Source organism: Catharus ustulatus, chromosome 3, assembly GCF_009819885.2.
Source record: "Catharus ustulatus isolate bCatUst1 chromosome 3, bCatUst1.pri.v2, whole genome shotgun sequence".
NCBI classification, from domain to species: Eukaryota; Metazoa; Chordata; class Aves; order Passeriformes; family Turdidae; genus Catharus; species Catharus ustulatus.
Window position 1 is genome coordinate 60,522,235 of NC_046223.1, and position 26,258 is coordinate 60,548,492.

Genomic DNA, 26,258 nt, shown 5'->3' on the forward strand with positions numbered 1-26,258 from the left:
GGTCATATGCTCCGGTCTCCCTGCTTGAGCAGGGTCACCCACAGCACACGGCACAGGATTGTGTTCAGATTGATCTTGAGTATCTCCAGTGAGGGAGACTCCACAACCTCTCTGGACAATCTTGTTCCAGTGAGCGGTTACCCGCACTGTAAAGTTCCTCCTCATGGTCAGCTGCAGCTTCCTCTGCATCAGCTTCTGCCATTGTCTGGTGTCCTAAAGCTTGTAGGACTGATAACAGGCTTCAGCTCGAGCGCGTCCAGGGAGCGCCTTAGCCAGCCAAGCCTCTGGAGAGCTGGTGCAGTGTTGAGCTCAGACCTTGCGGACGCTCGTGGCCCGCACCAGGCCCATCTCTGCGGCGCTGGCCTTGGCACCTCTCTAGCTTGCTGCAGCCCCTTAGGCTCTGGCCTGGCCGCTCCACACGCACTCTGACCGAACCGAGTGCTCAGCCTTGGTCCGACAGGAGCCAGCAGGCCTTAGGGCTCAGCACGCTGCCATCCATGCCTTGCTGCTCCATACATGCATGTTGCACTGCAGCGGCACTCTGATCATTATCTCTTGTCTTAAAAATAATTTTAGGGGTTTTTGTTTGTTTGTTTGTTGTTTTTTTTTTTTTTTTTTTAATTTGAAGTGACTTTATTTGATATTGAAGGGATAGTCTACAGCAGTAATAACCTGAGGGAGCTTGGTGTGTCAGCAGACTGCTAGCCCCAAGTAAAACAAGGATACGAAGAGGTGACTGAGAAGCGTCAAATATGCCCAACTCCTGTGAGTTCTGTGAAGCTCTCAGCACTTCTTTTTTTGTGATTCTAATGTTAAAACGACTAATGTAAGACTGCTGCTTTGTGCTCATTCAATGTGCAGATCTTTTCATCCTTGCAAAATGAGCACATGGTGCATGCTTAGAGGGCAGATAGAATGGGACATGTGGACACAGTGGGGGTGCCTGGATGGCACTGGTTCTCTCTGTCCAGGACAGTCTTCTAAATCTGGCACTGCCCCATCTGTGCTGTCTGTAGGGAGTAGAGCCTTTCAGCTACACTTATATTTTCTCTTGGAAAAGCTGTTGTGCTTCACATGGGAGCCCAGGAATGTGGCCCCTTAAGGACTCACCACCCAGACTGGCAAATTAAACAGATGTCAAGTTGACTTCAGATTTATAAAGAATATTGGTCTTTATATGAAAATTATAGAAATATATATATGGGTGTACTGCAGAGTATTCACTGAATTGACAATTTTCTGAAACTGAGGTTCTGTAATTGTGTATTTTGCTTATGTGATGTGGTAGCAAAACAGCTTTAATTAGGATAGAAGGAACAGTATGAAATTTAAATTTTGAATGCTTCAGAGTTGGCGTGTTTTCTTCTGCTAGATTCAGTTTAATCCTTGAAATGCATGACTAGGTTCCCTTGTCAAAAATAAGTATTTCAAGTTGTCGCTTCAAATCAGCTGGGTACATGGTTTTGCTCTCCTGTTCCCAGGCTGGCTTCACAGCATCGTGGGACAGCGCTGCCACCGTGTGGCTTCCTACAGACACGGATCCACGCCGATCCACCGCCTTCGGGCGAACGCAGGCAAGCAAGGCAAGGTTTTGGAAACCAGGATTCTGAATTTACCATCGTTCAGTAGCTCTGCACGGTATCTCCAGCATTTTTACAGAGTGCCTCAAGGCTGGTTTTGTTCTTTATGGGCTTAAGGCTCTGAGTCATTAAAGCAACACAGCCAAGTAGAGTGCTGTGGTGCCTTCCCTCTGACACTTTTTTCAGGTCACAACAGATGCTGATTTATTTTTTTCTGAATAGTTGATCACATCAGCAAATTATGAAGAAAATCTCTATAAACCCTGATTTTGCTTGAATTTTGATTAATATTATGTTTTCTTCAGCATAACCTTAAAGGTCTTCAGAAATTCTAAACAAAATGTCTGCAAGCACACACTACCACTGTCTGCCTCCAAATGCTTGCTCTTTTCAAGGTATAACTTTCTAGCACATGTTCCTCAGAACAGAGCAATCATTCCTGGATGTTAAGAAAATTCTTTTTGCTGATAAAGAGATGAACCCTTATCATTTGAAAGTTTTGACTGCTTTGTCAGTCCGAGCTTTTCCTGTTTAGACTAGGACATGTTCTGAAGATTGCATCTTTAGATATATATATTTGGAAAATGTGCAAATGTAAGCAAGTAGCTATGATCACATAAACGTGGAATGCAAATAAGGTGATTTGGCACCTACCTAGTTTGACTTGTAAGTTTATCAGTTGTGCTGCAATTCTGTTCTGTACCTATATAGTTTACAAAACTGGTTGTCCTCTCATTGCCGTCTCGTCTTGCTGGTCTCCATTCCTCCATGCAACTCTAACTTGGCTCCACTGCTTCCTCCTCTATCCTCCTCCATCTTGGCTGAGATGGCAAGGATCTGAATCTCCATGAGGTTTTAACTTACCAGATGTTGTATGACTTCCGACAGAGAAGGCACAGAGGCCGTTTCTGACACTGTCACTTCCTTACTGCATGATTTCATTCTCCTAAGCCTTTTTTTTTTGCAATCCCTTGTTTGGGATGTAAAGAGGAGATGGAGATGTGGGGAGGGTGTTTCCTGTGCTTGGACACTGTGCAACATGGAATCGTGTGCTGCTTGGGACTATCAGTAAGAGTGCAGTAAAAACAAGGTAACTGAACTTTAGGACACTGCGCATGTTTTTTGTTCAGTAATTACAGTAGTGAGACTGAATGAAGATGCAATTTCGTTATGTTGTTATTCAGCTGTAGCTGCAGGTTTCTGTAAAAGGAAATCACTCATCTGAAGCAAATTGCTTCAGACTGGAGCAAATATTTGGTTATCTGGATTTTTCTATTTTTACAGGATTAACTTTCAATCAGATAAGATCCTGTGCAAGGTAGACTATGGGAAAGTGTAAGGGGGAGAGAAGAAAGCTGGATGGCCCCCTGAGGCAGCCCACAATGAAGGCTGGCTGGAGAGTTTTATGCAGCTGTGTTGTAAATACTGTGGTGTCTGAGTAGAAGACTGCATTAAAGGATTCATATTTGAAGAAGAAGTACCCAGCAGCAACTGGTTGTGGATGTTCCTCGGAAATGACTTTGTGTGAAATGGTCATCAGCTGCAAACATGATACTGCAGTTTAATTATGAGACATCTCCCAGGCTGGCAGCCATCAGGGAATGAGGAAGAAATCAGTCAGGGAGGGAATCCTTTGCTCCAGGGCTTAGTTTATCAGGTGAAACAGTAAACTCAGCTGTGCCTTCTCACAGCTCTCTGATGACGATAACTCATGATAACTTATGATAACTCATGCCAGCACTGTTGAACAGTTACCTCCTGCTCTAAGTGGTGCTTATACCAACAATATTCAAACATTGTTTAATTTTATAATATGTATTATCTTATATGTTTGTTTATAGAAAAGAGAAATATAGTTACTACATACTACATAAATATTTGTCACATTTTTATATAATGTGTATATATATATATATATTGCATAGTGTTATATTGCTATATTGCATAATATATAAAATAAACATATTTTAAAAATGGTAGTGAAGTACCTCAACATTAAAGTCCAGCTATCAGAATGAGACTTCTCTTTAGTAAACTTTGCAATAATTTAGTACATATCTGTAGTTTCAGCCTCTATGACTGAATGGTATTTACAGATTGTGCATGCTGACTTCTGTTGGCAGTAAGAGAGAAGCATGCTGAAAGTAGAATCAGAAAACTGAGTGTGAGGGAAATGAGGCAGAAAAATTTGTTGGAAGATAGTAATATTGGTTCCTCAGCAGCTTCCCTGCAGGGCTGTGTATATCTGTAGCCAAACTGAGGGTGCTGGCTTCAGCTCCCCCTGTCCAGCTTCCTTCCTACCCCAGAAGAACAATATTAGGCGTGTACAGACAGCATCTACTGACTGTCTGAATTCTTCCCATGGATTTAAGTAGAGGAATATCTCAGTTCCAGATCTTGGGATGAGTTTAACTTGATGCTAATTTGCAATGGTGAGAAAGAGATACTATGAGGGCATATGTCAAATGTTGGTGTCAGGAAGCTCACAACTCAAGTAGAAAAGGTACTGCAGAGTTAAGTGACAAATGAACACAGGTTTTCAGTGTCGTAATTTAGGGTATAATATCGTTTAAATATCATGTTATGTTTGTTCTTGAACTTGGCCTCTTGCTCCTAGTGACCTTTAGTCTTCAGATATATATTACTTATGAAATACAAATAGCAAAGAGGATCCTCATTAAGAGTTTTTGGCCCATGAAAGAAGGACACAGTTTGATCTAGAAAACAAGTGAGAAAAGCATGAGACTGAGGTGAGACAAAGGCATCAAGTGTCTCTATTGCTGTAGCTTCTAAGGCTGCAGTGACAGTGATAAATAAAACAAGGCTGAGGCTTATCTTTCTTTGTGCAGGATCCTTGCTATGTCTTTGGCCTGTCTGATTTTTTCCCAGAAAGTATCCAGGATGATTTTGGAGTAGCATATGCCAGGGACTGTTTTTGGTGAGTAGAATAAAACTGAGGTCTGTGTGGATGTGTCCCCAGCCACAGCACTGGCTGTTGAAGGCAGAGCATGGTCCATGGCCTGGTTTATGTATTCTAGTAAGTGTAGATGTAGACATAGATATCCAGCCTGAGAGGATCACTCCCCATACCTTACTGATTCCTATCTTTGTACTGAGTTCAAGAATATCCCTGGTGTTTTCAGTGTGCCTAGGAGAACAGCCCATGGGTTTGTGCACCAGAAAAGCTGGTGCCCTAAGCCTATTGCAAACTTATGTGTGAACCTTCAGCCAGTCATTTGTCATCTCTTTTTCTTCCCATCTGTGTAATGATAGCGGCCTCCTGTAGAAAAATATTTAGTCATGAGGGGACAGCCAAATGCTGCAAGATGACTCCTGTCGTCTGCATACTTTGTGTATTGATTCTGAGATGCCGAGAGTGTAAAAGTCCCTATGTAAGAAAAAATCATATTGTCATCAGGGAAGAACTGTTCCCATTCTTGTCACCTCGACCATCAAAAAGCATCACAGGAAACAGGATGCTGCAGCAAGAGGCTGTGGTGATACTTCGGTTGCTTGTCCCACATGATGGTCTTTGCCTCTCCACTAACAGGGGAGGGAAGTGCTGCTGCAGCAGCCTGGGAAACCCTCCAGGGACAGTTATCTGTATGAGCACATCCCTGGGAACTCTCTGCCTGTGCCCACTCCTCCCCTGCTGCTGCCGTGCAGGCTTTCACAGATGTTCCTCCCAGGAAAAGGCAGCTGCAGCTCTCAACCCCCGGTTTCCATCGCCCCGGTGGTCTGGCTCCACCCATCTGTGATGGAGCTGCTGATAGTTCCTCCCTTCCCGAACCCGTCCTGCCACAAAGACTGAACTGTAGTAATCAGAGGAAGAGGAATTATTTTATGTCTTTTTCTCTCTTTCTTCTTGTCTCCTGGCTGTTAGCTATACCCTTGCTTTCTTTCCCTAGAGTTTCCGAGCCTTGTTTCTTAAACAACATGTAAACAACCAAGAGAAAACTCAAGACTGTAGATAATCCATATTTACAGTTGGATATGGTCTAATAGTTTACATGACAGCCTGAGGTCTAAATAAGGATTGGGATTTTTTTTCTTTGCTCAAGGAGAAGGACCTCTTAAAATTTAAATTGAAGGAAGGATTTGCACTGGTTCTTATTTTCTTGCTTTTGTTATGATCTTTTTTTCCTTGCAAGGAGGTTTAGAGGGTGGTGTAATTGAGTGCACACATGCGCATTAGCTTGAAAACACGTTTCATCTGTTTACAAGTTTCAGTTTAAGGGCAAAAGCCTAAGGCAAGAAAATGCGTCATCCCTGGACTGTTGTGACCCTAGGGTATGTCCATGCTGCATTTGGGAAATGGGATGACTTGCATGCCTGAGCCTGCTCAGTTTTATACTCGGAGACACCAGTGTCTGAAGTGAAACCAGTTAATTGCAGAACTTGGCTGGTTTTGCAGTCTGCTGGCAACAGTTCTCTCAAAGGTAACACATGGCTTTTCCCCATCCTTCCTGGAGCATAACTTTTAGGTCAGACCTATGGCATCTCAGTATTCCCCATCTCAGGAATTCCCCAAGCCGTAACACATCAGTAACTTTGCGGTGCTAGTGACGGAAAAGTGCCTTATTACTGGTTGTGCCACTTCCCGTCCATGAACTATGCTGGGCTGAAGAGCATGAAGCAATCTGTGGCTGAATAGTGAGCACAAGATGGTGTTTACCCTGTGGGCCTGCATTTGATAGCACAGCCTTAATATGGGAATACTCAGTGCTACTTGGGCCAGCAATTTGAATCTGACTGTTGGGAGAAATTCTGTATGGAGGATTTTCCAGGTGTGTATATACATGGCAATTCCAGGATGCTTGGTTGTTTTCTACTACAAATTTCAATTTCATTGAAATTTAAACTCATGTCAATGTAACTGAAATTTCTTTTGTAGTACTATCCCTTTTGGGAGACTTTGGGAAACTAATCTGCATTCAGATGGCCAGACAAAAATTAAAACACCCAGCAACTATATCAGATTATAGCCTCCACTTGTACACCAGATATGTGTACATTTTATTCTCTTTTAGAAAGTTTATAACATGCAATTAGCTAATGTATTTTGCATATTTTTTTTTTTACTACAAATTATAATGAGGAGAAATGACAACAGGATTTTGGCAAAAATTGCCTTTTGAAAAATATATGTGATTTGTTAAAAGGAAGCAAGTCTTTTTTCAGGCAGATGCAACTGAAGGGTTAGAAATACAAATACATCAAGCAAAACTGTGCTTGTGATCTTATCATTATGTCCAGGATTCAAACCAGCTTCCCTACAGAAGAAACCACACAGATTTCCTGTGTCTTTTCTTTTCTGAGGTGAGCAGGGAATTTTGACCTCGGAGGCACTTTAAAGAATAAGCTATCTTGCACATGTTCTCCTTATGCACCTTGAAGTTTAAAGGCATGACCAGCACCATGGCCTCGCTGCCCTAGTCAGCGCCCAGAACAGTACAGCATTTTGCAGGTGTCTGCAAAGTGGGTTTCTTGCTCTGCTGATGATGCTTCAGGCTGGCAGATTTCCTTCCCAGTGAGAGGATAAGATAAGCCTAAAAGGTATTTTCTGTAAGACCTTATAGACTGTGAAAGCTTTGGCGAAGGAGCACAATGTCAGCACCAAACCCAGGAGCCTGAGCACTGATTTGGCTCTGCAAATAAAGTATTTGCTAGTCTCTAGCTGAACTGAAAAATGGTCACGAAGTATCTGGGTTGAAACTAGTTTCTTTATAAAGAAACAAACAAAAAATACTGGTATTAAAATCAAATGGAACTAAACTACTTTTATAGAGTTCTTATCTTAAAACATGTTTTAAGATAAGCAAGTTTTCTATGAACTTGTATCCTGTGACTGAAGCAGCGTTTGGAGCTTCATCTGCAGCTGACACTCTGCTCTATATGCTGTCACATCCAATAAAGGCTGAGCTCATGTTGAAATCCTTCCATCAGTTGCAAAATTTACAGGCTTTTTCTTTACTCAGCTGCCTGTTTTCACACAAAAATATTAAAAATTATAGTTACTTAGTTATCTTTGAGACCTCTGTCAAATCTAGCTGAAATCAGGCAATGAGTTCAAACATTACTAGGAGGGAATGTATACAGACACTCACACAGCTGCATCTACATCCATGTAGATACAGAAAGATAAACCAAGTCAACTTTTTTTCCACGTGAAAAAGGGTATAAGTATATTTTGGTAAATATTAAAATGCATGACTTTGTACAGAAAAGCAAGAAAGCAAACAAAATATTTTCTTTAAAGTCATTGACATCAATATTTAAACCTGTTCCCTCTTTTCCTTAGCACATTTGCGAGTTCCTTCCTAAAGTATAAATTGCTTCAGTCAGACTAAACATACATTTTCTGTTTGCAAATATTTTGTGGTAAAATTGCACTCAGGAGCAGGGTAGAATAATTTCATTCATTGTTCTCCTGAAGTGCATAGTAGAACTCTTAATTCATGTAAGAAACTTGGGCTGTTGAAGCCAGCTGCCAGCACTGTGCCATTACTGTCAGGTCTTTACCCTTAACATAAGAGGTCAGTGGACCAGGAGTTCCCAGCCACATAAATGCCTCTGGAAAATATGTTCATTGTCTTCAAAATTGATATAAAGTCAGTAATTATTTTACAGTCAGAGTAAAGTAATTATTTACCTTTCTGTGTACTTGCTGGTTGCTTTTGTTTATTTTTTGTTGCTTTTTGTTTCTTTGTTGCTGAACTCATGCTCAGAGGGAAGGACTGAGGAAGGTGCAGGATGCTCAAGGAATAGTTTAGTCCCCAAGAGACTTGCAATGTAGACTGCTAGATAAGTGAACAGCAGTACGAGAAGCAATGGTGTCTATTGCTGGTGTGTACACAGTAAGCATCTTCAACACTTCCTGTTCCTGCAGCTTTTGGCACATGGTTATAGCCGTGTTCCTCAGATTTCACAGGGTACCACTGTATTCCTCCTTTCCCTTTCTTCAGTGCTGTATTTCAGGTGGCGAACGAACACTGCATATGGTGGTATTGGTGGGAAGATACTGAGTGCAGTTAGCAAGAATTGCAAGACAGGGTGGCAAAGAAGCATGTGTTAGAATATTCAAAATTTAACTCAATTTTATGCATATCTCAGATGCATATCAATTTCTGCTTTCTAGAAGGAAATCACCATCTTGCTGTGTGAGTCTTGACCAGGCATTAGTTAGTGTGGATTTAAGCTGAGATTTTGAGTGGTTAAATCTGATGGTTAGTTCCAATTCAGTGAGTAAATTTAGAGGTAAAATGTGTGTTTGCTGTATCAGTCACCTGCACTCAGCTTAAGGCCAGGGGGGTCTCTATTTTGTCTCCCTTTAACAGACCTGCAATTCCCACTGAATTTCTGTGTCTGTGGCAAAGAAATCAGCAAATGAGCCTGTTCAACTGTGGTTACCAGAGCTGCTCGTCTCTTCAGCAAAAACTGCGGCTGTTCGGGGTCTGTGTGTGGCCGCAAAGTCAGTCAAGCCCTTGTGTGTGAGTGCGTGTCTCACCTGGCACAGTCCCGTCCACAACAGTGAAGTTGCGCAGGTTAGGCCAGGCACAGAGGTCTGCGCTTAATTGTGCGGCATTGAGATAAAACTGCGCAAAAGTGAAATTAAACAGCTCTCCCCTTCACAACCATTAGGATGATACAGCAGCTCCTGGCCCTTTTCACAATGAGGGCCGAGATGTTTGCGCAGCCCTCGGTTCACAGCGAGCTGCTTTAATTAAACCTAACCTAGCCCACGCATGAACTCAACTGGTGAATCTGGGTCGCCTGGAGGACGCGCCACCTCGTCCAGTTATCTCGAGGGAAAGTGGGGGATGAGAATTAACACAATCCAGGCTGCACGGATGCCCGGGGCAGCTCAACACCGGCCTGCGGGGGATACCCGGGGGAGTGAGCCCCCGGGAGGGTCTGTGGCCCCCGCGGTGCCTGTGACCGCGCCCCGGGCCCTGCCGCTGGGCGCCGCAACTAGCGGGGACGGAGGGCTTGGTTCGGAGGACGGCCCTGCAGCCCTGCTGCCCCTCTCCTGCTTTCGGCAAGAAAGTACCCAGGTATCAAACGGAACCGAGGGATGGTATTGAAAGAGCAAGTGAGGCGGAAATTTAAAGCCCCTCTGCTAATAATAACAGTATAAATAACCGAAGACATCTTGTAAACAGTGCGGTCATAACCCTGAAACATTAAACAGCGCGGTGGGATCTGGCGCATCAGCTGCCGGCGGCCGCTGCCGGTGCAGGGGGAGCGCCCCGCACTCCTGTTTATCTCAGCCTCATCTCCCACGGGCGCGCTGATCGATAGAGAGGAGATGTTTAAGTTAAAAATTCCCGGCGCTGAGGACCGACTGTACTTCATCAATAGATCACTGCTCCTGTCCCCGCGGAGCAGAGCGGGCGGAGTGGCGGGGGCGGCTCCCGCAGCGCCCGGGCGCCGGGCTGCGGAGCCGGGTCGGGCTCCCGCGGCGAGCTGCGCGCCCAGTGACGCCCTCCCCCAGGGCTTCGCTCCAGGTCTTTAGCTCCGGGAAAGCAGACCTCCTGTGGCCCGGGGCAGAGAGACGGGATCCCCGTAGCGCGGCCGCTTCGCGGAGCGGCGGAGCCGGCGGAGGCTCAGTCCTTCCCCCGCCGAGCCCGAGAGCCTCAAACGAACACTTAACACCGCTCCGTGTTCAGTAGAAAGGAAGGTTTATTCACAGAAATAAAGCAGAATCTGCTTGAAGAAAATATATCTATATATCTTTAGGGTGAATTACTTCATAGAGATGACTGTCAAAGTCAGTTTTTCTAGGCATCTACATATTTCACAGGTCTCAGACAAAAGATACACGCGGGGTAGGTTTTGTTTGATCTCTGTCTTTTCTCTAGTAGCTCTTGAACCAGCAAGGCTGTGGTTGCAGGACACTCGACTGTACACGCATTTAATAAAGTTAAATAGAGTCAGGATCTCTCGGGGTGGACGGAGTCTTTGCTAGGGCACATTTGGTCTCCTCTGCGTCGGGAGAGCGGCTCTCCTCTTGGCTGTGCCCGGGGCAGCGGCGGGTCCCTGCCCGCCCCGCCGCCCGCTGCCCGGCCGCGCCGGGACGGACGCTGCTGGCCCGGCCGGGGGCTCAGGATGCCGTCGGGCCGCACAAGCGGTTTGTGTTCACCACTTCTTTCAGGTCACTCTCGGGTTTGCCGGCTACCATAAAAGGCCAAGTCTGTAGCCAGGAAAAGACACGAGTGGGAAGGGGGTTACATATGGAGAAATGCACATTGCAACGCTCATATCGCCAACGAGTCCGGTTCGGGAGCGTCCGGGGAGACCGTGCCTGGCCATTCCCCACCAGAGCCCACTTCGGGCAGAGCTCAGCGGGGCTCAGGCCGGGCCAGTTGCCGCTGGCTTCGGCAGCCTTTTACTGCCTTTTGCCGGCGGCTGAAGCCGCTTCGCCTCTCAGCCCCGGCGGTCCCCACCGGGCGTCCACGGGGCGGCGAAGCCCGTGTGATACGCGGCAGAAGGGAGGGAGAAAGGAGCCGCCTGGCTCCGGCACGTTCTCATCCCCCCGGCATGATCACCGCGGGCACCCCTCCGTAGCCGCGCCTCTCCCCGCGTTTGGATCCTGACCGGCGTGGGGACTCCGGCCCGCGGGAGCCGCCTCAGCCTCGCCGCGCTACCCCGGGCGCAGGAGCTGCTCGGAGCTCCAGCAGCCCCCGGCCGCTCTCCCTGGCCTCCTGCGTCTCGGGGAGCATGTTTTGGTGTGCCTCTGTACAGAAGAGGAGGGAGGTTATATCTATATTGGGTGCTGGTTTTGTTTTACTTATTTTTTTTACTGTGTTGTTGAGCTGAGGATTTTGTTTTTAACCAAAAATTATCTCCCAGGCCCTTAGCAGCTGACACAGTGGGTAACATACTTTTCCCCAGAGTCCAGAGCTCAAAAGGCAAAGCCTGACCTCAGTGAAACGTCCCCAGCTCCCCTCTGTGATCCATTTATGAGTCAGGGTCTGCACGTGTGGGCAGTGTAAAGTCTATATGTCTAAAAAGAGCCCAGGCAGATCTTGCTTACCCTCAGTTTACATAATTTGTACATATTTTTAGAGCTGGAAACTGGATATTTCTGGTGACCGGCTATAGTTGGAAGATCCAGGGCTGCTCAGGAAAACTTTATACGAAGGGAGCAGCAGGAGGGACACCACACAGCCCAGGAAGAGGCATTGTGAAGTGTGCCTGGGGCAGACATCTCCTCTGGAGAGTCTGCACTGGTATTTATTTCTCCTGTGCCAGTTTACGGGATAGGAGAAATGTCCTGCACTCAGCAAACTTGAGCAGTTGAGCACAGAGCCCCAAGAGCCCTGTCTTTAAAAAGCTAGGGCTTGGGGACAGGAAACATTAGGGTAGAGACACAGGATAAGAATAAATCCTGGGTCCTTCCTCAAACACACCCTTTTCTACCCAAACTCCTGTACCTGCTCACTTGCAGGTAGAAAGCTGCCATCAGCCCTCCATGGTTTCTTAACCATTTCTGGGCCACTAAAGTGTAAAGCCTGCCCCTGCTTATTTGTGGCCAGCGTGGCTGCCTGTCTCCTGGACGGGATTGCTGGGAACAGCAGAGGGGGCCGAGGAGGCTCAGGGCACAGGGCAGCAGGGTACGTGGGAGCCTGTCCCCTTGTACAGTACCACTTCCCACCCCACTGGCACCAGGGAGAAGCTCAGCAGTTTTGTCCCCGCACATGCCCCATGCCAGCTCCTCACCCACCTCTCCCCATGCACACGCACAGAGCGCCTGTCCCCGGCGGACTCTGACTTACCAAGTTGACTGGGTGGATGTAGCCGTTCTCATACTTGTCATTGGCCAGGATCTGCCTCAGGTGAGCAATGTAGCTGGAGGCCAACCTCAAGGTGTCCAGTTTGGAAAGTTTGGTGTCTGGGGGCACCCAGGGTAGGGTGGTCTTAAGCCTGGAGAAGGCTTTGCTAAGGACCCTCATCCTCGCCCTCTCCCTGGCGTTGGCAGCATTTCTCTGTACCTGCTTTCCCTCCTGGCTCACTCCATTTAAAGGACTCTTCTTGGGGGGAGCTTTTTTCCTCTTGCCCGAGGCCCCTCTCCCCTTCTGAGGGGAGCCATTCTCGCCATTGGATCCCTCCTCGTTGCTCTCGGTGGACGCCCCAAACTCTTTGTTAGTATCCATTTTCAGGCCATCGCACTCCAGCATCTCCACCTCCTGCAGATCTTCCACATCACTGAGAGACCCAGTGGACATGGTCTGGAAGATGCCAAACGACCAGCAGGAAAGGAGGGAGGGGGGAAGAAGGGCAGCTCCTCAAATCTATTTCAAGGCGGTGTTGGAGAGAAGGGGCGCCAGTATTTTCCTCCCCTTCCCTCCCCGCCCAGGACTAAGGCACAATACCAGTCCAGAGAGGATCCCCGCCCTCCCACCCCCCAACCCTGCTTTGCCTGTGTTTGAGAGAGGGAGTGAGATTGTGTGAGAGAGGGAGAGAGAGAGAGGGAGAGAGAAAGCCGAGGAATTTAGTGAGGACACTAGTAATTTATCTGGGGGATAAGAGAGGCGGATCCAGCCCAGGGGAGGGGCCCTGCCCACTGAGCACACCACATCCCCAATCACAGACCTTTGCACAGGACAGGGAATGAGGTATCCCAGCAAGCCTTTGCCGAAAGCTCAGAACTGGGATCAAATCTTCATAACTGGACTAAAACAACTCACTTACTCTCTCTCCCCCTGCTCTGTCTTTCTATCCTCCCCCTTCCTCCTCCTCCTCCTCCTTCTCCTTCTCCTTCTGTTCTCCTTCCCCACTTCCCTTTACAACCCAGGGTTGCTCTCCCCCTCTCTGCCTCCTAGGTGACCCAGGCAGCTGGTGTCATGATTCTTGCTGAAAGCCAAAATGGGTCTTGAGCAGAGAGAGCAGCAGATCCACCAGCCAAGCCTTCCAGGGAGCTTTGTAATGCGTGCCATCGAAACGCTGTCCTGTAACCTAATCTGGGGGAGATTTGTGGATGATTATATTTGTGAACGCATCCTGTCCAGCTAGTAGCATATTCCAGGAAGGGAGTGCTCCGCTGCCTGGCCAGCAGCGTGGACCTTGCCGTCACATCCCAGGGGCTGGAGGCAGGAGGATCTGACTTCTTCCACCCTTCCGGGGTGACGTCCGACAAGTCCCGGTCACTCTCGGTCTTTGAGTCCTCCCAGCTGTGCATGTTGCAGAAGCTTCCTGGTCTGCAGGTGTGCCAAGTGGCTAAGATCCCAGCGATCTGTGAGCCCCACTGAGCCAAGGGAGAGTGTTGTTCTTCTGGGGAGGGTCTGTGTGGCTGTGGAGACTGCGTGGCAAGGGTGTGTGTGAAATGAAGGAAATGGGGTGGGGGGATGGTTATTGGGTGGTAGAGCTCCCACAGAAAGAAACCTTTACTTGGTGTGCAGAGCAGATGTCAGCGGTTCATTCTGCCGTACCCATGGACTGTTTTGTCTGCTGATTTGTGCATGCTCAAAAGTGGAGGGTTTTGCCTGAATAAAGAAGCCAGATAAGGGATAAGGCCCCTCCTATGGGAGCAGTGGGACTGAGGGCATTAGGCCGGGTTCTGCAATCCGTGAAGCCAAACATTCCCAGTGGTTTTACCACAAGTGTGAGTGATCCGGTTGCTGCGTAGTTTGAATGACCAGACTTACGCTGCCATTACAAACTTATGTACATTGTATTCAGTCTCAGCAGAGCAGGATTTTGAAAACAGTCAACTTTGTGCTAGCAATTCTTCCCCTCCATGTAAAATAGTCTCCTAGGTCCACATTTGGAGCCCAAAGGGGCCAGTGAATCAGGAACTTGCTCCCATAGTTCCTTCCCTACTCACACTCTTCCTGAAACCTCACAGGTTGCCCCGCAGTCTGGGTTTTGAACACAAGGGACTAAAGAACTGCACACAGGGATTGCTTTTATTGCAGGAGCAATTCCACTTATTCAGCTGCTTATCTGAGGATTCACGTAGCTCCAGAAAAAATGTGCAGCCTCAGATGTCACCAGTGACTTCGCAGTTAATCCAGAGTCGCTGGAGCCACAGGAAAATTCTCTTGTTGTCCCGTGTAAGCCTGAATGCACTAAAAAACCCCAACAAAAACTGTGGATGGCCAAGATACTATGTCTGCTGAGTGCTATGTACCATCTACAGACTAAATTTTCAGTAGGAGGCAGAGTGTCATTTTCGATAGCCAGCAAGGAAGTCTTGCCTATCTCTTGATCCATCTTTCTTCCTTGGCTCATGTAAGCCAGAAGAAAAAACAGTAGATCTAAACTTTAAACCACCTCTTTATCATTTGTCTGGAAGATAACACCTTCCCACTCACAATAGGATAAGTACATTAAGATATCATATCTCCAAGCCCTGGGCTCTTGGGAATTTCCTAACTTTTAAATTCCTGTTGTGTTAACTGTGGCCTGTTTGTGTTTTCTCTGTATATAAACTAAACTAAACAGATTGTCAGCATATCATTAAGTAATTCAAAAGTAATTAATTAATTACTTTTTTTTTTTTTAAAAATAACATTGCTGTTGCAAATCCAAAATATTAATAATCACCAGTGTGGAGATTTATGAGTCTCCTTATTTTCTAGGCCTGATTGTTGTTTGTGCAGGTGGAGATTTAAATGGCCATATCCATTGCAGAGATTTATAGTCCAAGTGATTGATGTCACAACTGAGCTAAAAGACTCATACTGGAACAAGGATGACAGAAAACCAAGTTGAAGTTGCTTGTGTGTCTAAACATGATTGACCAGAGAGGACAAAATTCCGTCAAAATTTCAACATCAGAAATTCCCAGAAGACAAAACAACTAAATCTATACATACTTAATAGACTTTTCATCACTTAGTTTTAACTTTATTTTAGGACTTTCTGAACTTTTGTTGTAAAAAGTGGATGGAATGATCTGACTTTTTAAAAATGCCTTTAGTATGCTGCTACATATGCATTCTTAATATCAAGATATGCATAAGATGAGCTTTTAGAATTTCCACACATTTGTAGTTTTTACTTCTTTACATTTTTAAATATTCAGAATTAGGTTGTTAAAATTAACCTAATAAAATCCACACACATTTGAAGAGACATGGAACACATTTTTGTATTCATTTTGCAGAGATTACCGCATGTATGTGAGGTATACACACATATATTGTACATATAGTATAATATACTTTGAGTTCTTCATGTATGCAAACTATTATACACTCTTAACACATTTATCCATTATTCCCTCTCCAAGGGGGGCAGCATGGGTAGACTTGAAAAAAACAATATATCTTCTAATCTTCTTCCTTATTTGTTTGTTACATGAACTTGTGATTTTCCTTGACTTGAACCTCTGCTTTTCTAACCGTCCTGCTCCTTATGTCTCACCTGGTGAGCCCAGGGCTTGTGCCCCATATCTGACTCCCAGTTTCAATCCTTTTTCCTTCACCTTTAGCACAGCCCTCCTGACTTTCTGAACAGTGTGTGATTTGGAGTAGAGACTGACGGGCTGGAAAGGGGAAGCCCTGTGGGAAGGATAAAACTGAGGTGACTGCAGATAATGGTGGGACCACTTGCTTCTCCAGTTAGATGACTGGTACTACAGGCTGGCCACTGGGTTAATAACTGGCTGGGAAAGACAGATGGAGCTAAAGTCCTTCTGGCCCTTCCAGTGTTTGCTTCTTCATTCATTCATTAAAAAGGAAGTTGAAATGCTGACATGAGGAACATCAGTGCAAATCTGTGGATTTACCCTGTAGATTACTTTCTCCTCTGCAGTGCTCTGGTTATGCAGGACCATGCGTCTCTCTCTTACTCCTAAGTAATAAATTCACTAAGACAGGCCATTTGGGACATGCCGGGAGGGTACTGAGGACAGAGATTTGGGATGCCTGGTCTGAAGGGTGTCAGATGAGGAACTCATCTCACACAGGCTTAGGTTGGTCTATGGCAGGTTACAAATTTTCTCTAGAAAAGAAGTCCCACTTTTTACGCCTCTAATCTTTCCTTTCTTCTGCAGGAGTAACATGGTAATTTAAGAAAAGATTTGGGACTTGAGGGCAAGGTTTCTCAAATATTTCATGGTGAATGACACAGCTTGGTTTATTTTCTGATTTTCTGTTTCATTTATAAAGACACCATTTTTTTCACTACATATTAAACAGTCACCCAAGAAGAAACTCAGCTCACCTAGAACTGAGGAAAACATAATCAGTTACTGATTTTAAAATTATTTGCCCTATAATCCAAGTGTATTCTTTGGAGAATAACCGAAGTCATCCACAGGCTGCCAGCTGGTCATTAATTGTGTTCAGTCAGGTTTGAGAATAATCAGTAAGAAAAGTTAAACTGCATTAGTGTTCTCAAGTTGTTGCTTTTAAAAAAATCCTGGTTGCACTGAGATTTCTCCTGGTTACTCTTGGTCTCACCCAGAAACCAAGTGAATGGCAGAAGGACTTCAGAAGCATACTTTAACTTACCTTAAGTGAAACAATGCCATAATATGATATACACAAATAACTAACACTAATAGTATCAATAATATAAGATATTGTAGAGTATGGACTTGCTGGGGAAATTGATCAAAATTGTTTGTAACAGTGGAGTAGCTTGTGGGAAGGGTCTGAAACCTTTTCACATCTCATTTCCAGTGCTGTGTATATGTTTCTGGTCACGGTTTTAGTTTGAAAGGTAAAAGACATTGTGAAGAATAACATGAAACAATACACAAGGAAAAAAGGTTGCCAAGAGAGCAAAAAGGCTGTGCAGGAGAACTGGCTCAAGTGGCACATGTTTGTATGTGATATCAGCATCACTGTCACTCCCCAAGAAATCCCAGTCTCTTCCTTCAGAGCCCTGAAAAATCAGAGCTTCTTGAGAAAATATTTTCTGGAATAGTTTATTGTGTGGGAAAAAACCTGACCCAACAACATTTCCTTCTATGTTCATTTAAAACTGAAGGTTTTGTGGATACCTTGAATGGAAAAAAAAAAAACAAACAGTCTTATTGATTAGAAAATTTAAAAAGAAATAAGCTGTAGTTCCAAGAAAATTTATGTAGAAAATTATGCAGGAGCCATAATTCCATTTCATGTGATTTTTTTTTAACCTTGAACTATCATAAACTCTTTGAAACTCTGGGAAGTGGAGTTCAAGAAAAATTTCTTCAGTGGATATTGAAAAAACACTTTGCAAAACTCAAAATACTTAATTCCAGACTTAGTATTTAATCTTTTTTGTCACATTGATGACAAAATCTGTGACAAATGTAACTAGTGTTTTTTTTTACCTGTACATGTAATAACTGGACGACTTTTAACTCTCATCCTTATGCCACTCTTCCTTGAGTGACTCCACAAAAATCAGCAGGACTGCTCACAGGGTAAACCAGCCTGTAGAAACAAGAATAGCAAAAACTGCCTCTGCAGAAGCAAAGCCATGATTAAATAGCCTGATACCTAAGAGAGATACCTACAACAAGGTCAGTGTCTTAATCAGGAGTAAAGTCTTAATCATCAATTCATCAAATCCTGGTGGGACTCACATCTCCCTCCTATTCCAGATCTATGGTGAGGGCTTTGGGTCTGCTGCTGTGTTAAGAAATGTCTTGCTGTAGTTTAGAATCCGTGTACACCAGAAACGAGAAGCATGTAAGATACAGAAGTTATTGAAGCAGAAACAAGACAGCTTATCTTTGACATGAGTGCTCAGCCCAAGCTTTCAGTGAACTATTCACGGTTGTGCTAGTGAATCTCCTTCATCAGGATGCTTGTATGAAGCAAACCTAGGAGAAATTAGCTCAGTTGGTCAGAGCATGAGACTAATAATGCCAAGGTCATGGGTTTGATCCCTGTATGGGCCATTCACTGAAGAATTGGACTTGATGTTCCTTGGGGTCCCTTCCAACTCAGAATATTCTGTGAAACCTAAGTGGCTGTGTCGTGTTTTATTATTTATTCCTATACAAAGTTATTCCTGTATGATTTATTCCTCACAGACAGTGAGGAGAGGTATCCTCTTCCATCTCTACTGCAGAGACCATTACTAGGTATTGGTTCCAGAGTGCATCTCTGAAATATTTTTACATTGTAAACTGAAGACTCTTTTATGAAGTGGTCAAAAGAGAAATATGCAAAAAAGCCAATATATCTTATGTAAAATAGTCATTCAAGGATTAAAATGCAGGCGTAACTGTTTTGTTTTGAATATCTCTTTCTGTGATATTTCTTTATTGGCTAATCTCTTGCATTTTTGTGACTTTAGGACATGAAATTTGTCGATAAGAAATAAGTTCTCTTTGCCTTCCAGTAATTTGCACATTGGATCAAGTTTTGGAAAATAAAAGATTTTTTTTCAGAGGGAAGTTTGGAAAAGAAGAACACTCTGTAGGGGAGTGGCAGGAAGAATGTCAGCTATTCTGGTAAGATTTTATTACTCACATGGTTTATGGCATGATGTGTGTAGACACAGGTTTTCTGAAATTCCTGTTCACTTAAAGTGATCACAGTTTCTGAAAGTCTGATTCCCACAACATCCATCATTAAATGCATTATGTTGGGCTATGTCCTTTGTTCCTATCCAAGTGAAACATCACATTTGGGAAACCACTCTTTGTGGGCTGCTTTACTCTGTCAGAGACTGAGTTGGCCACAGTTTGTGCTGCTGGACTCCCCTGAGCTCCATTTGTCACAGGGGCTTTGCATTATACCATAGGTGGCCCAACACATTAAGCCTTTAAAAACACATGCTGAACTGCAGTGACATAGCTACAAAAATGTTTTGGCTGAAAATACCGATATAATAAACCAGCAAACTGATGATACTCATCTATCCACGTGTGTGATCATACATAAGGGTTCAACCAACTCAGTAGTCAGCTGAAAAGCATATACATTGTGGATGAGTCTGAAATGGGAATGTTAGCTGGCAAGACAAAGGAGAAAGCAGATTGCATCCTACTCAAGTGACATAGAAAGACCACAGTCCCTGTGCATTTCTTTTGACTCTAACAGGCCTTATACATGCCTCTCAAACTGTGCCTCTTAGAGCTCCTGGAACATCCCCAAAGTGGGGTCATGGCACTTTGCCACAGTGCAGTACTCTGATTTTATGGTGCATATCGTAGTTCATAATACATATAGAGAATGGTGTTGTTTTAGAAAGTGGTATTGCAAAAGCACATAATAAAAGTCTATTTAAGTAATTTGGAGGGAAAAAAATAGTTTTGACAATAAACCAGGCATAGCATATAAAGAAGACCATAAACATGTTGCAGTGAAGTCCCACAAGGCTGAGAAAGGACCTAAGAACTGAAGTACAGAAGCGAGGGAGAAAAAAAGCCTCAAGGTAGGCTGGCTCTCTTCTTCTTCCCTGCTTTTCTTTTTTTTTTCTTCTGTGTGTACAGATCTGGGGTGATGCTCAGACTCCCTAGTATGCAGTTCTTAACTGGGCATGTGATTAACCCAGAAGTAAAGCTGGTTAAAGGAGGAAAACAGAGAGATGAGTCATCAGACCTTCTGTTAGCAGGACCAGCACACTTGTGCAGTTCAGTAAGGGAAAATAAAAAACAACATCTAAAACCTTCTCTGAGTCTATCCAGAGCAGAAAAGGCAAGTTTTTTAAAACTACCCAGAAGTTGAGGCATCGGTTCCAAGGGATTAAAGTAGCCCTGTTTTTTTAGAGAGAACAGAATAGGACTCAGATATGTGTTTACTAATGTTTTAAAATCAGATGGGATGATGGGTGAAGCTAATGTGGAGAGGTATGCTAGTCAGAACCTCCTGATTTTAGACAGTAAGGAAGGATTTTGATGTCTTATTTCAATGTCCATATCTTTTCAGCTTGTTCCACCCTGAGCAATAGACCTCTGTTTGCCAAATTTTGCACCGAAATAAGGCAGGTCTCTCATTCTCATGCAGGTTTTTTGTATTTCATAGCAAATTTACAGTTATCACATATAATTTCATTTAACATATACCAAAATTTGTTGGCAGAAGTATCTTGATGTGTATTCTGTAAGGCCTGAACAAAGATGTACATGTGATCACTAGGAGCTGGATTGACTGAAATTTCCACAGAGTGGAAACAATGTGTAACGTTGTGCACCCACAAGCTTTCTCTTAACACTGTGAATGAATTTCTCATAAAGGTTTTCCATGTATGCAAAACTCTCACTGGGGAACTTCTCAGCCAATCTGAACACAGGGCCTTTAGGGGAGTCAGTGCAAACTTCTATATGGTGCCAATGCACACTGGATATCTGGGACCAGCTTGGGCTCTCCAGGGTGAGAGCTGTGTTTTGTCCTAAAGAACTGGCAGTTCCAGGAAAAGCCTCTGTGAACTGCCTGGTGCAGCACCCATAGCAATACAACATCTTTCTATTTCTCTTCCTCCCATGTCCTGACTCACTGTAGTCTTTCATGTCTTTCATCTCTTCATGGCAGTGTGTAGCCAGAGTCCTTTTTGAGGTGCCAGTCCTGGATTGTTCCTGCATTTCTCAGTGTTAGTTGAATTAGTCTTATAGCTAAAGGCTCAGAGGCATGTCTAACACAACCTTGTTTCTCCAATTTATGGTGCAAATTAACCAAGTGCAAACTCAGGCTAATTTAAAAGAGACAAACTCTTCTTTGACTAAGACTCTAGACAGAGACCTGGCATATGTGCATTGATTTTCTCCTATGTTAGAGGCTTTTTAAGTGCCCACAAAAATGGGATCCTTTCTGCTCCAATCTCTCAGTAGTAAAACAGGGATGAGAACACTTCCCTGCCCTACAGAAACATTACAAGGGGCTTAGGCACTATGGTAATGGATACAGAGGGTAGCTAAGATAAATAACCTGATAGATGCAAGAAAATGATTGATGTTAGAATACTACAAATATGTTGAAAGCCTAAAATATCTTTGTGATGTCTCCTCATTTCTTGAAATGCCAATTAACATTTTTCATTCAGATACCTGATGTTTACATTGGCGCATTTTTATGCTCACATGTCTTACAAAATGGATACTTGTCTGACTTTGATTTTAGATGAAAGCACTCATCTCTCAACCTCATAGTAATTCTGAAAGATAGAAAAGTTGCTTTCATAGGAAGAAAAACAATGAGTTTTGATCCTGCTAGTGATGAGTGACAAGCCAAAAGTTTAATAAACAGACCAGGAGTACCATCATTGGTAACACTATAACGCAAGTAGCAAATCACCATTGACTAAATTACTCCAAAGTCCCCAAGCTCTCTGTGAAGAAAAATAAAGTGTTACTTTGGTTTCCTGTAATCCTTCCCCAGTAAAAACACAGCATTCCCTTAGGAGAGTGAAAATCCATTACTAGGCTTCTTTATGCCTTTTTGTAACTAATTGTCTCTTCCATGAAGGGTCTTACTTCCTCGAACCATGAACTAATGCAGACTCTCAGGGTGCAGTGAGGCTGTAGAGAAATCAGCTTTTATACCCATCTTCTTCCTGAGTGATTTTTTTTCGTTTCCCCACTCCAACTCACAGCTTTCTAAGACTTTCCTGATATTTACCTGTGCAATGGCCATGTCATGTGCAGGATAATGTGCTCTGAAGCATCTCTTTGCAGGGCTGTGGGAAGCAGCCTGGCACACACAGCACCCAGAGAAGAGAACCTTGTACCACAAGCAGAATGAAGCTGGCTTTTTTATAAGGAGGAATAGAGCTTCCTTTTCTTCCTTGATAGCTGAGCATATGGTCAGCTCATCAGAGTAAGCCTAGATAGTTTCTTCCCACCCAAGGTACTGCTTTTTCCTACAATAATACATCATGACCACTTTTGTTTCCCATCATAGTATGCCACCCTTCCCCTTTTCAGACTTCTTGTGTCACAGCAAATTTATAAATTTTGCAGCTTGTTCCATCCAGGTTGGTTTCTCAGCAACTTAAATAACTCATCTAACTAAAGCTGCTGAAGAAACTTCTCCAGTAATATTCTCTAATTTCCACATTTGGATGGTCAAAGCACACCTTTGTAACTCTGTAAGCTACATCTGAGCTGAGTTTGAACTCCTCAGTATACAAAAATAATGCAAATTTTTATGAATAGGTAGATATATTTATGAGCACAGTTGTAGAAGCTGGGCCCTGTAATACATCACAAGGCCCATTGATACTAAACTTACTTGAACATATGGCATGCAATGATACAAGTGACCTGATGTGCAAGCAATTATAATAGTCAAATTATTTCTTTATTGATCTGTCCCTTTCAATTCTGAACATGTCTTGCTACCTGATCTTTTTGGTCTTCTTTTGAAGAAATGGATGAGGGAAGCTAAACAGCTCCAGAATATACAACCCTATACAAGGTGTCGGAGAGGGGGAGGGTGGCTCAGTGATGAATGACCAGTCGTTCAATTGTTTTGTTTCTTGCAGAAATCAGAGACAGAGTACAGTTTATCTTACCCTGACTTTTAGCAAGACAGATTGCCAGGCAAAACCTCTGGGTTGAAGTCATCCAACCACCAAGAAGAGTTAAGAGACCATTGCTGTTACCTTTACAAGACTGACCCCCACCCTCAGTGCCTTTTAAAAGTCTATGGTGTTTCTTTCTGAGCTTCCAATATGAACTTCAGCTATTTTTACATCATTTTTTATGCTGAACACAGTATGGAATGGTTTATTTGGGGCCCAAACACTCTACTGTTTTACAGGTTGAGACTAACTCATCTGTGTGCATCCCTTGCAAATGACAGTTCCTGGTGCAGAATTCCCCATCACACTGTGTTTCATTCCCCCCAATACTTTATTTCAGCTGACACTGAACTTGTTTAGCTCTAGTTTGAACGTTTCAGGCTTGTGCTCCTGCATTGACTTTAGTCAAACCTCTCTTTCACCTCATGGGTGTGAATGGCGAGGAGAACTGTTTGCTGAGAGGTGAAAATCCCTAAGTAATGGCAAGCTAACTCCCAGACAGGCTGTCATTGTCCCAGATTTTTTTCCTGCACTTCCCTTTAGTTATGTTTTTCTTACCAAGTCCATTCCAGTAATTTGGAACAATAATTCTGGATGTGGCATCCTGAATTTGTTTTACCCATATCTGAAAGGCAACATAGATCTTAAGTGGCCTTAATCACGTCCTGAAAGTGCATATTTCCCTGTGACAACTATAAATGAATCAGCAGCTTATGTCAGGCAAAAAGAAACTGGCTAATGTGCACTTTATCAAACAGTTTCATAAAATTCAGAGGAGTGCAAAATGCAGGACAGACAGAAAGAGTTAAAAGGGAAAGATGGTTGCACTTGCAGTATCTGTTTCTTGCAGGAGACTATAATGTGTTTATACAGCTCTCAGCCAGGCTAGTGGATAATTAAAGGACAGGACTGACACTAGACACTACTCCACCTTATACACTATGATGTGGGGAAAGTCACACAAGTGGGACTGTAAGAAAACAGAAGCAAAATCCCTTCTCTTCTTTTTGACAAGCTCAATCTCTTCTGTCTTGCAGTTAGAAGGAGGCCTGACTTAGTCACACTGATGGGAGGGTGTTAAAATATACTGACAAAGTTAGGGTCCAAGTTGATCCTTCAGCATTACAATCAAGTATTTTATAAATTCTGACCACAGCAGGACAAACACTCTTCCTATGGTCCAATTCAGCAGGATGTACTCTCATCTGCCTATATTCCTACAGCCATAGACTATACTTTCATCTCAGACATGTCTTTCAGTGAGATCAAGTACAGAGCTGAGTCCTTGTCTAAGCTCAGATAACCAGATTCTGGGTGGGGAGAGAAGTCTTGGCAGCGATGTGATTTTGGTGCATGTTTGTGACTGGGGGAGTAATTACCTGTTCTCTGGTCGTGTGAGGGGTCAAAGAAGACCATTCTCCTTCAGGACTGCCAAGACCACTTGGCCAATTTGTCAAGAATCCCATAGGATAAATATCTGTCTCCAGAGACCTTTATACTGACAAATCCAAATAAATCAGAGTCACTTTTACTGAGCACTTCAGCAGACAGCTCAGATTTAATGAATCAGCCTTCAGACCCCCAAGGAAGATTTTCTTTCCCAAGCCCAAGGGGAACAAATATTTGACAAAATTTGCCTGCAGGATAAAATTCTATCAATCCATTTAGTAATATTTTGTGATTGCAGTTAGCAGTACTACTAACGGTGTTTTGAAAAGCACTGGGAATGCAGCAAAGGGTCCATAGGATCAGCTTTATGATCAGTGTGCTCTGTGCAGAGAAAAGGAGGCTGCAATGGATCAGATGATTTTCCTCATCACTGATTGAGGGTGGACTTTCAATTCCTTTACTGGTTCTCTTCTGCAGTCTTGGCTGGAATTCCCCACCAATATTAAAAAAAAAAAAAAGAAAAAAGAAAAAAAAAAAAGGCAAAAGGAAAAGAAATCAACCTTAACCCCCACATCACCAAAAGTCACCACGCAGATGAAACCTTGCAGGTTAGTTGTTGTGGGTCATTCAAACTGTTTTAAGGCTTAACATCTTGATCCCCTCTAAAAACTTCCATCTCCATTTCCTTCCCCCCTTTGGGATCCATCCAGATGCCTGCTCAAATACCTGCTGGCGCCAGAGGAAATTCTCCTGTAACGGATACCCTGCGATGTAAAACCAATATTTTGTTTCCAGGGTCATCCCTTTCACACTCTCACAGATCCTCTTGCTTCACCAACCTGCCTCTTGGTCAAGCCAAAACATGAGAAATTGCAAATCCAAAGGGTGGGATTTCGAAGCAGTTTAATAGGCTTGGTGATTGCTAACCCACACATTTCCTCAGCTTCCTCCTCCTGTTGTGGTAGCCTTGTCTGATAATTTATGTCAGGTTAACAGTCTGCTGGGCAGACACCTCTGCTCACAGTTCAGCAAGGAGAGACAAAGAGAGCAATTTAACCTGACCCAAGTGATGATCAGAATGGTAACACCTATTCAGATAGGCTTGTATCTAATACAAAGGCCTAATAAGAAGCATCCTTCAGTGTTAGGATGTAAGTACATCAGGATCCAGTGCCAGGTAAAAGAGTTAAAAAAAAATTTCAGTGTCATTCATAAACAAAAAAGCAGAAACATTCCATTTATAATGGTTCCCCGTCTCCTGTTCAGGGAATCAGGCTGGCAATAACAAGTGGATCAGTGTTTGGAATTTGGTCAGGAACTTTTTAGTTTGACACTAACCCATTCTACTTGGGGGTTTTATTCGTGCTTTCTGGATTTTTATAGACTTTTCATGATAACCAGCAAATTGCTTTATATTAATGTGTTTCAATATAATGAGCTTTGTTAATAGTTGTATGGGATACGTGAGGAAGAGTTCTTCAGAAGGGACCGGAAATAAGCACTTTTAAAGTGATATTTCAGGTGCTCATTTTGTCTTATAATGAATAATAGGAATTTATTATCTCCAGGATGATAATTGAAGAAAACACTTAAAGTTATTTAGTTACATAAAATAGATAATCCTACTTTTTATGTAGCTTTAATGAAGTAAAAGTACAAGGGCACAATAACAAGAATTCATTTCAGGCCCTACAACTGGATTGCAAATGAATTTTATTTTAAAAACTTTGTCTTTTTCATTTTTTTCTCGTGAAGGAAACAACCACAACATATGACTTTTTTTTCTATTTTCCAACTTCTAAATGAAAAATAATATAAAGAAAATGTCAAGAAACAAATATTCTTTTGCCCATGACTGAAAAAAAAAGAACCCATGAA

General features: G+C 43.5%; 1 protein-coding gene across 1 annotated transcript; it reads right to left on the reverse strand.

The window, feature by feature from the left end:
* Positions 1-10,240: 10,240 nt before the first annotated feature.
* On the reverse strand, positions 10,241-13,029 carry TCF21 (transcription factor 21). Its single transcript, XM_033056189.1, has 2 exons — positions 12,359-13,029; positions 10,241-10,773 (listed from the first exon to the last, which is right to left on the reverse strand). Exons 1-2 carry the CDS (start codon positions 12,806-12,808, stop codon positions 10,684-10,686), a joined length of 540 nt encoding a protein of 179 aa, XP_032912080.1. The 5' UTR covers positions 12,809-13,029; the 3' UTR covers positions 10,241-10,683.
* Between the last annotated feature and the right edge of the window lie 13,229 nt (positions 13,030-26,258).

Bases quoted from the DNA above. Each gene is read 5' to 3' on its own strand.
- TCF21 (XM_033056189.1), bottom strand. From the start codon at position 12,808: ATGTCCACTGGGTCTCTCAGTGATGTGGAAGATCTGCAGGAGGTGGAG. The intron at 10,774-12,358 runs GTAAGTCAGAGT...TCCTGGCTACAG, and splicing joins ACATCCACCCAGTCAACTTG to ACTTGGCCTTTTATGGTAGC.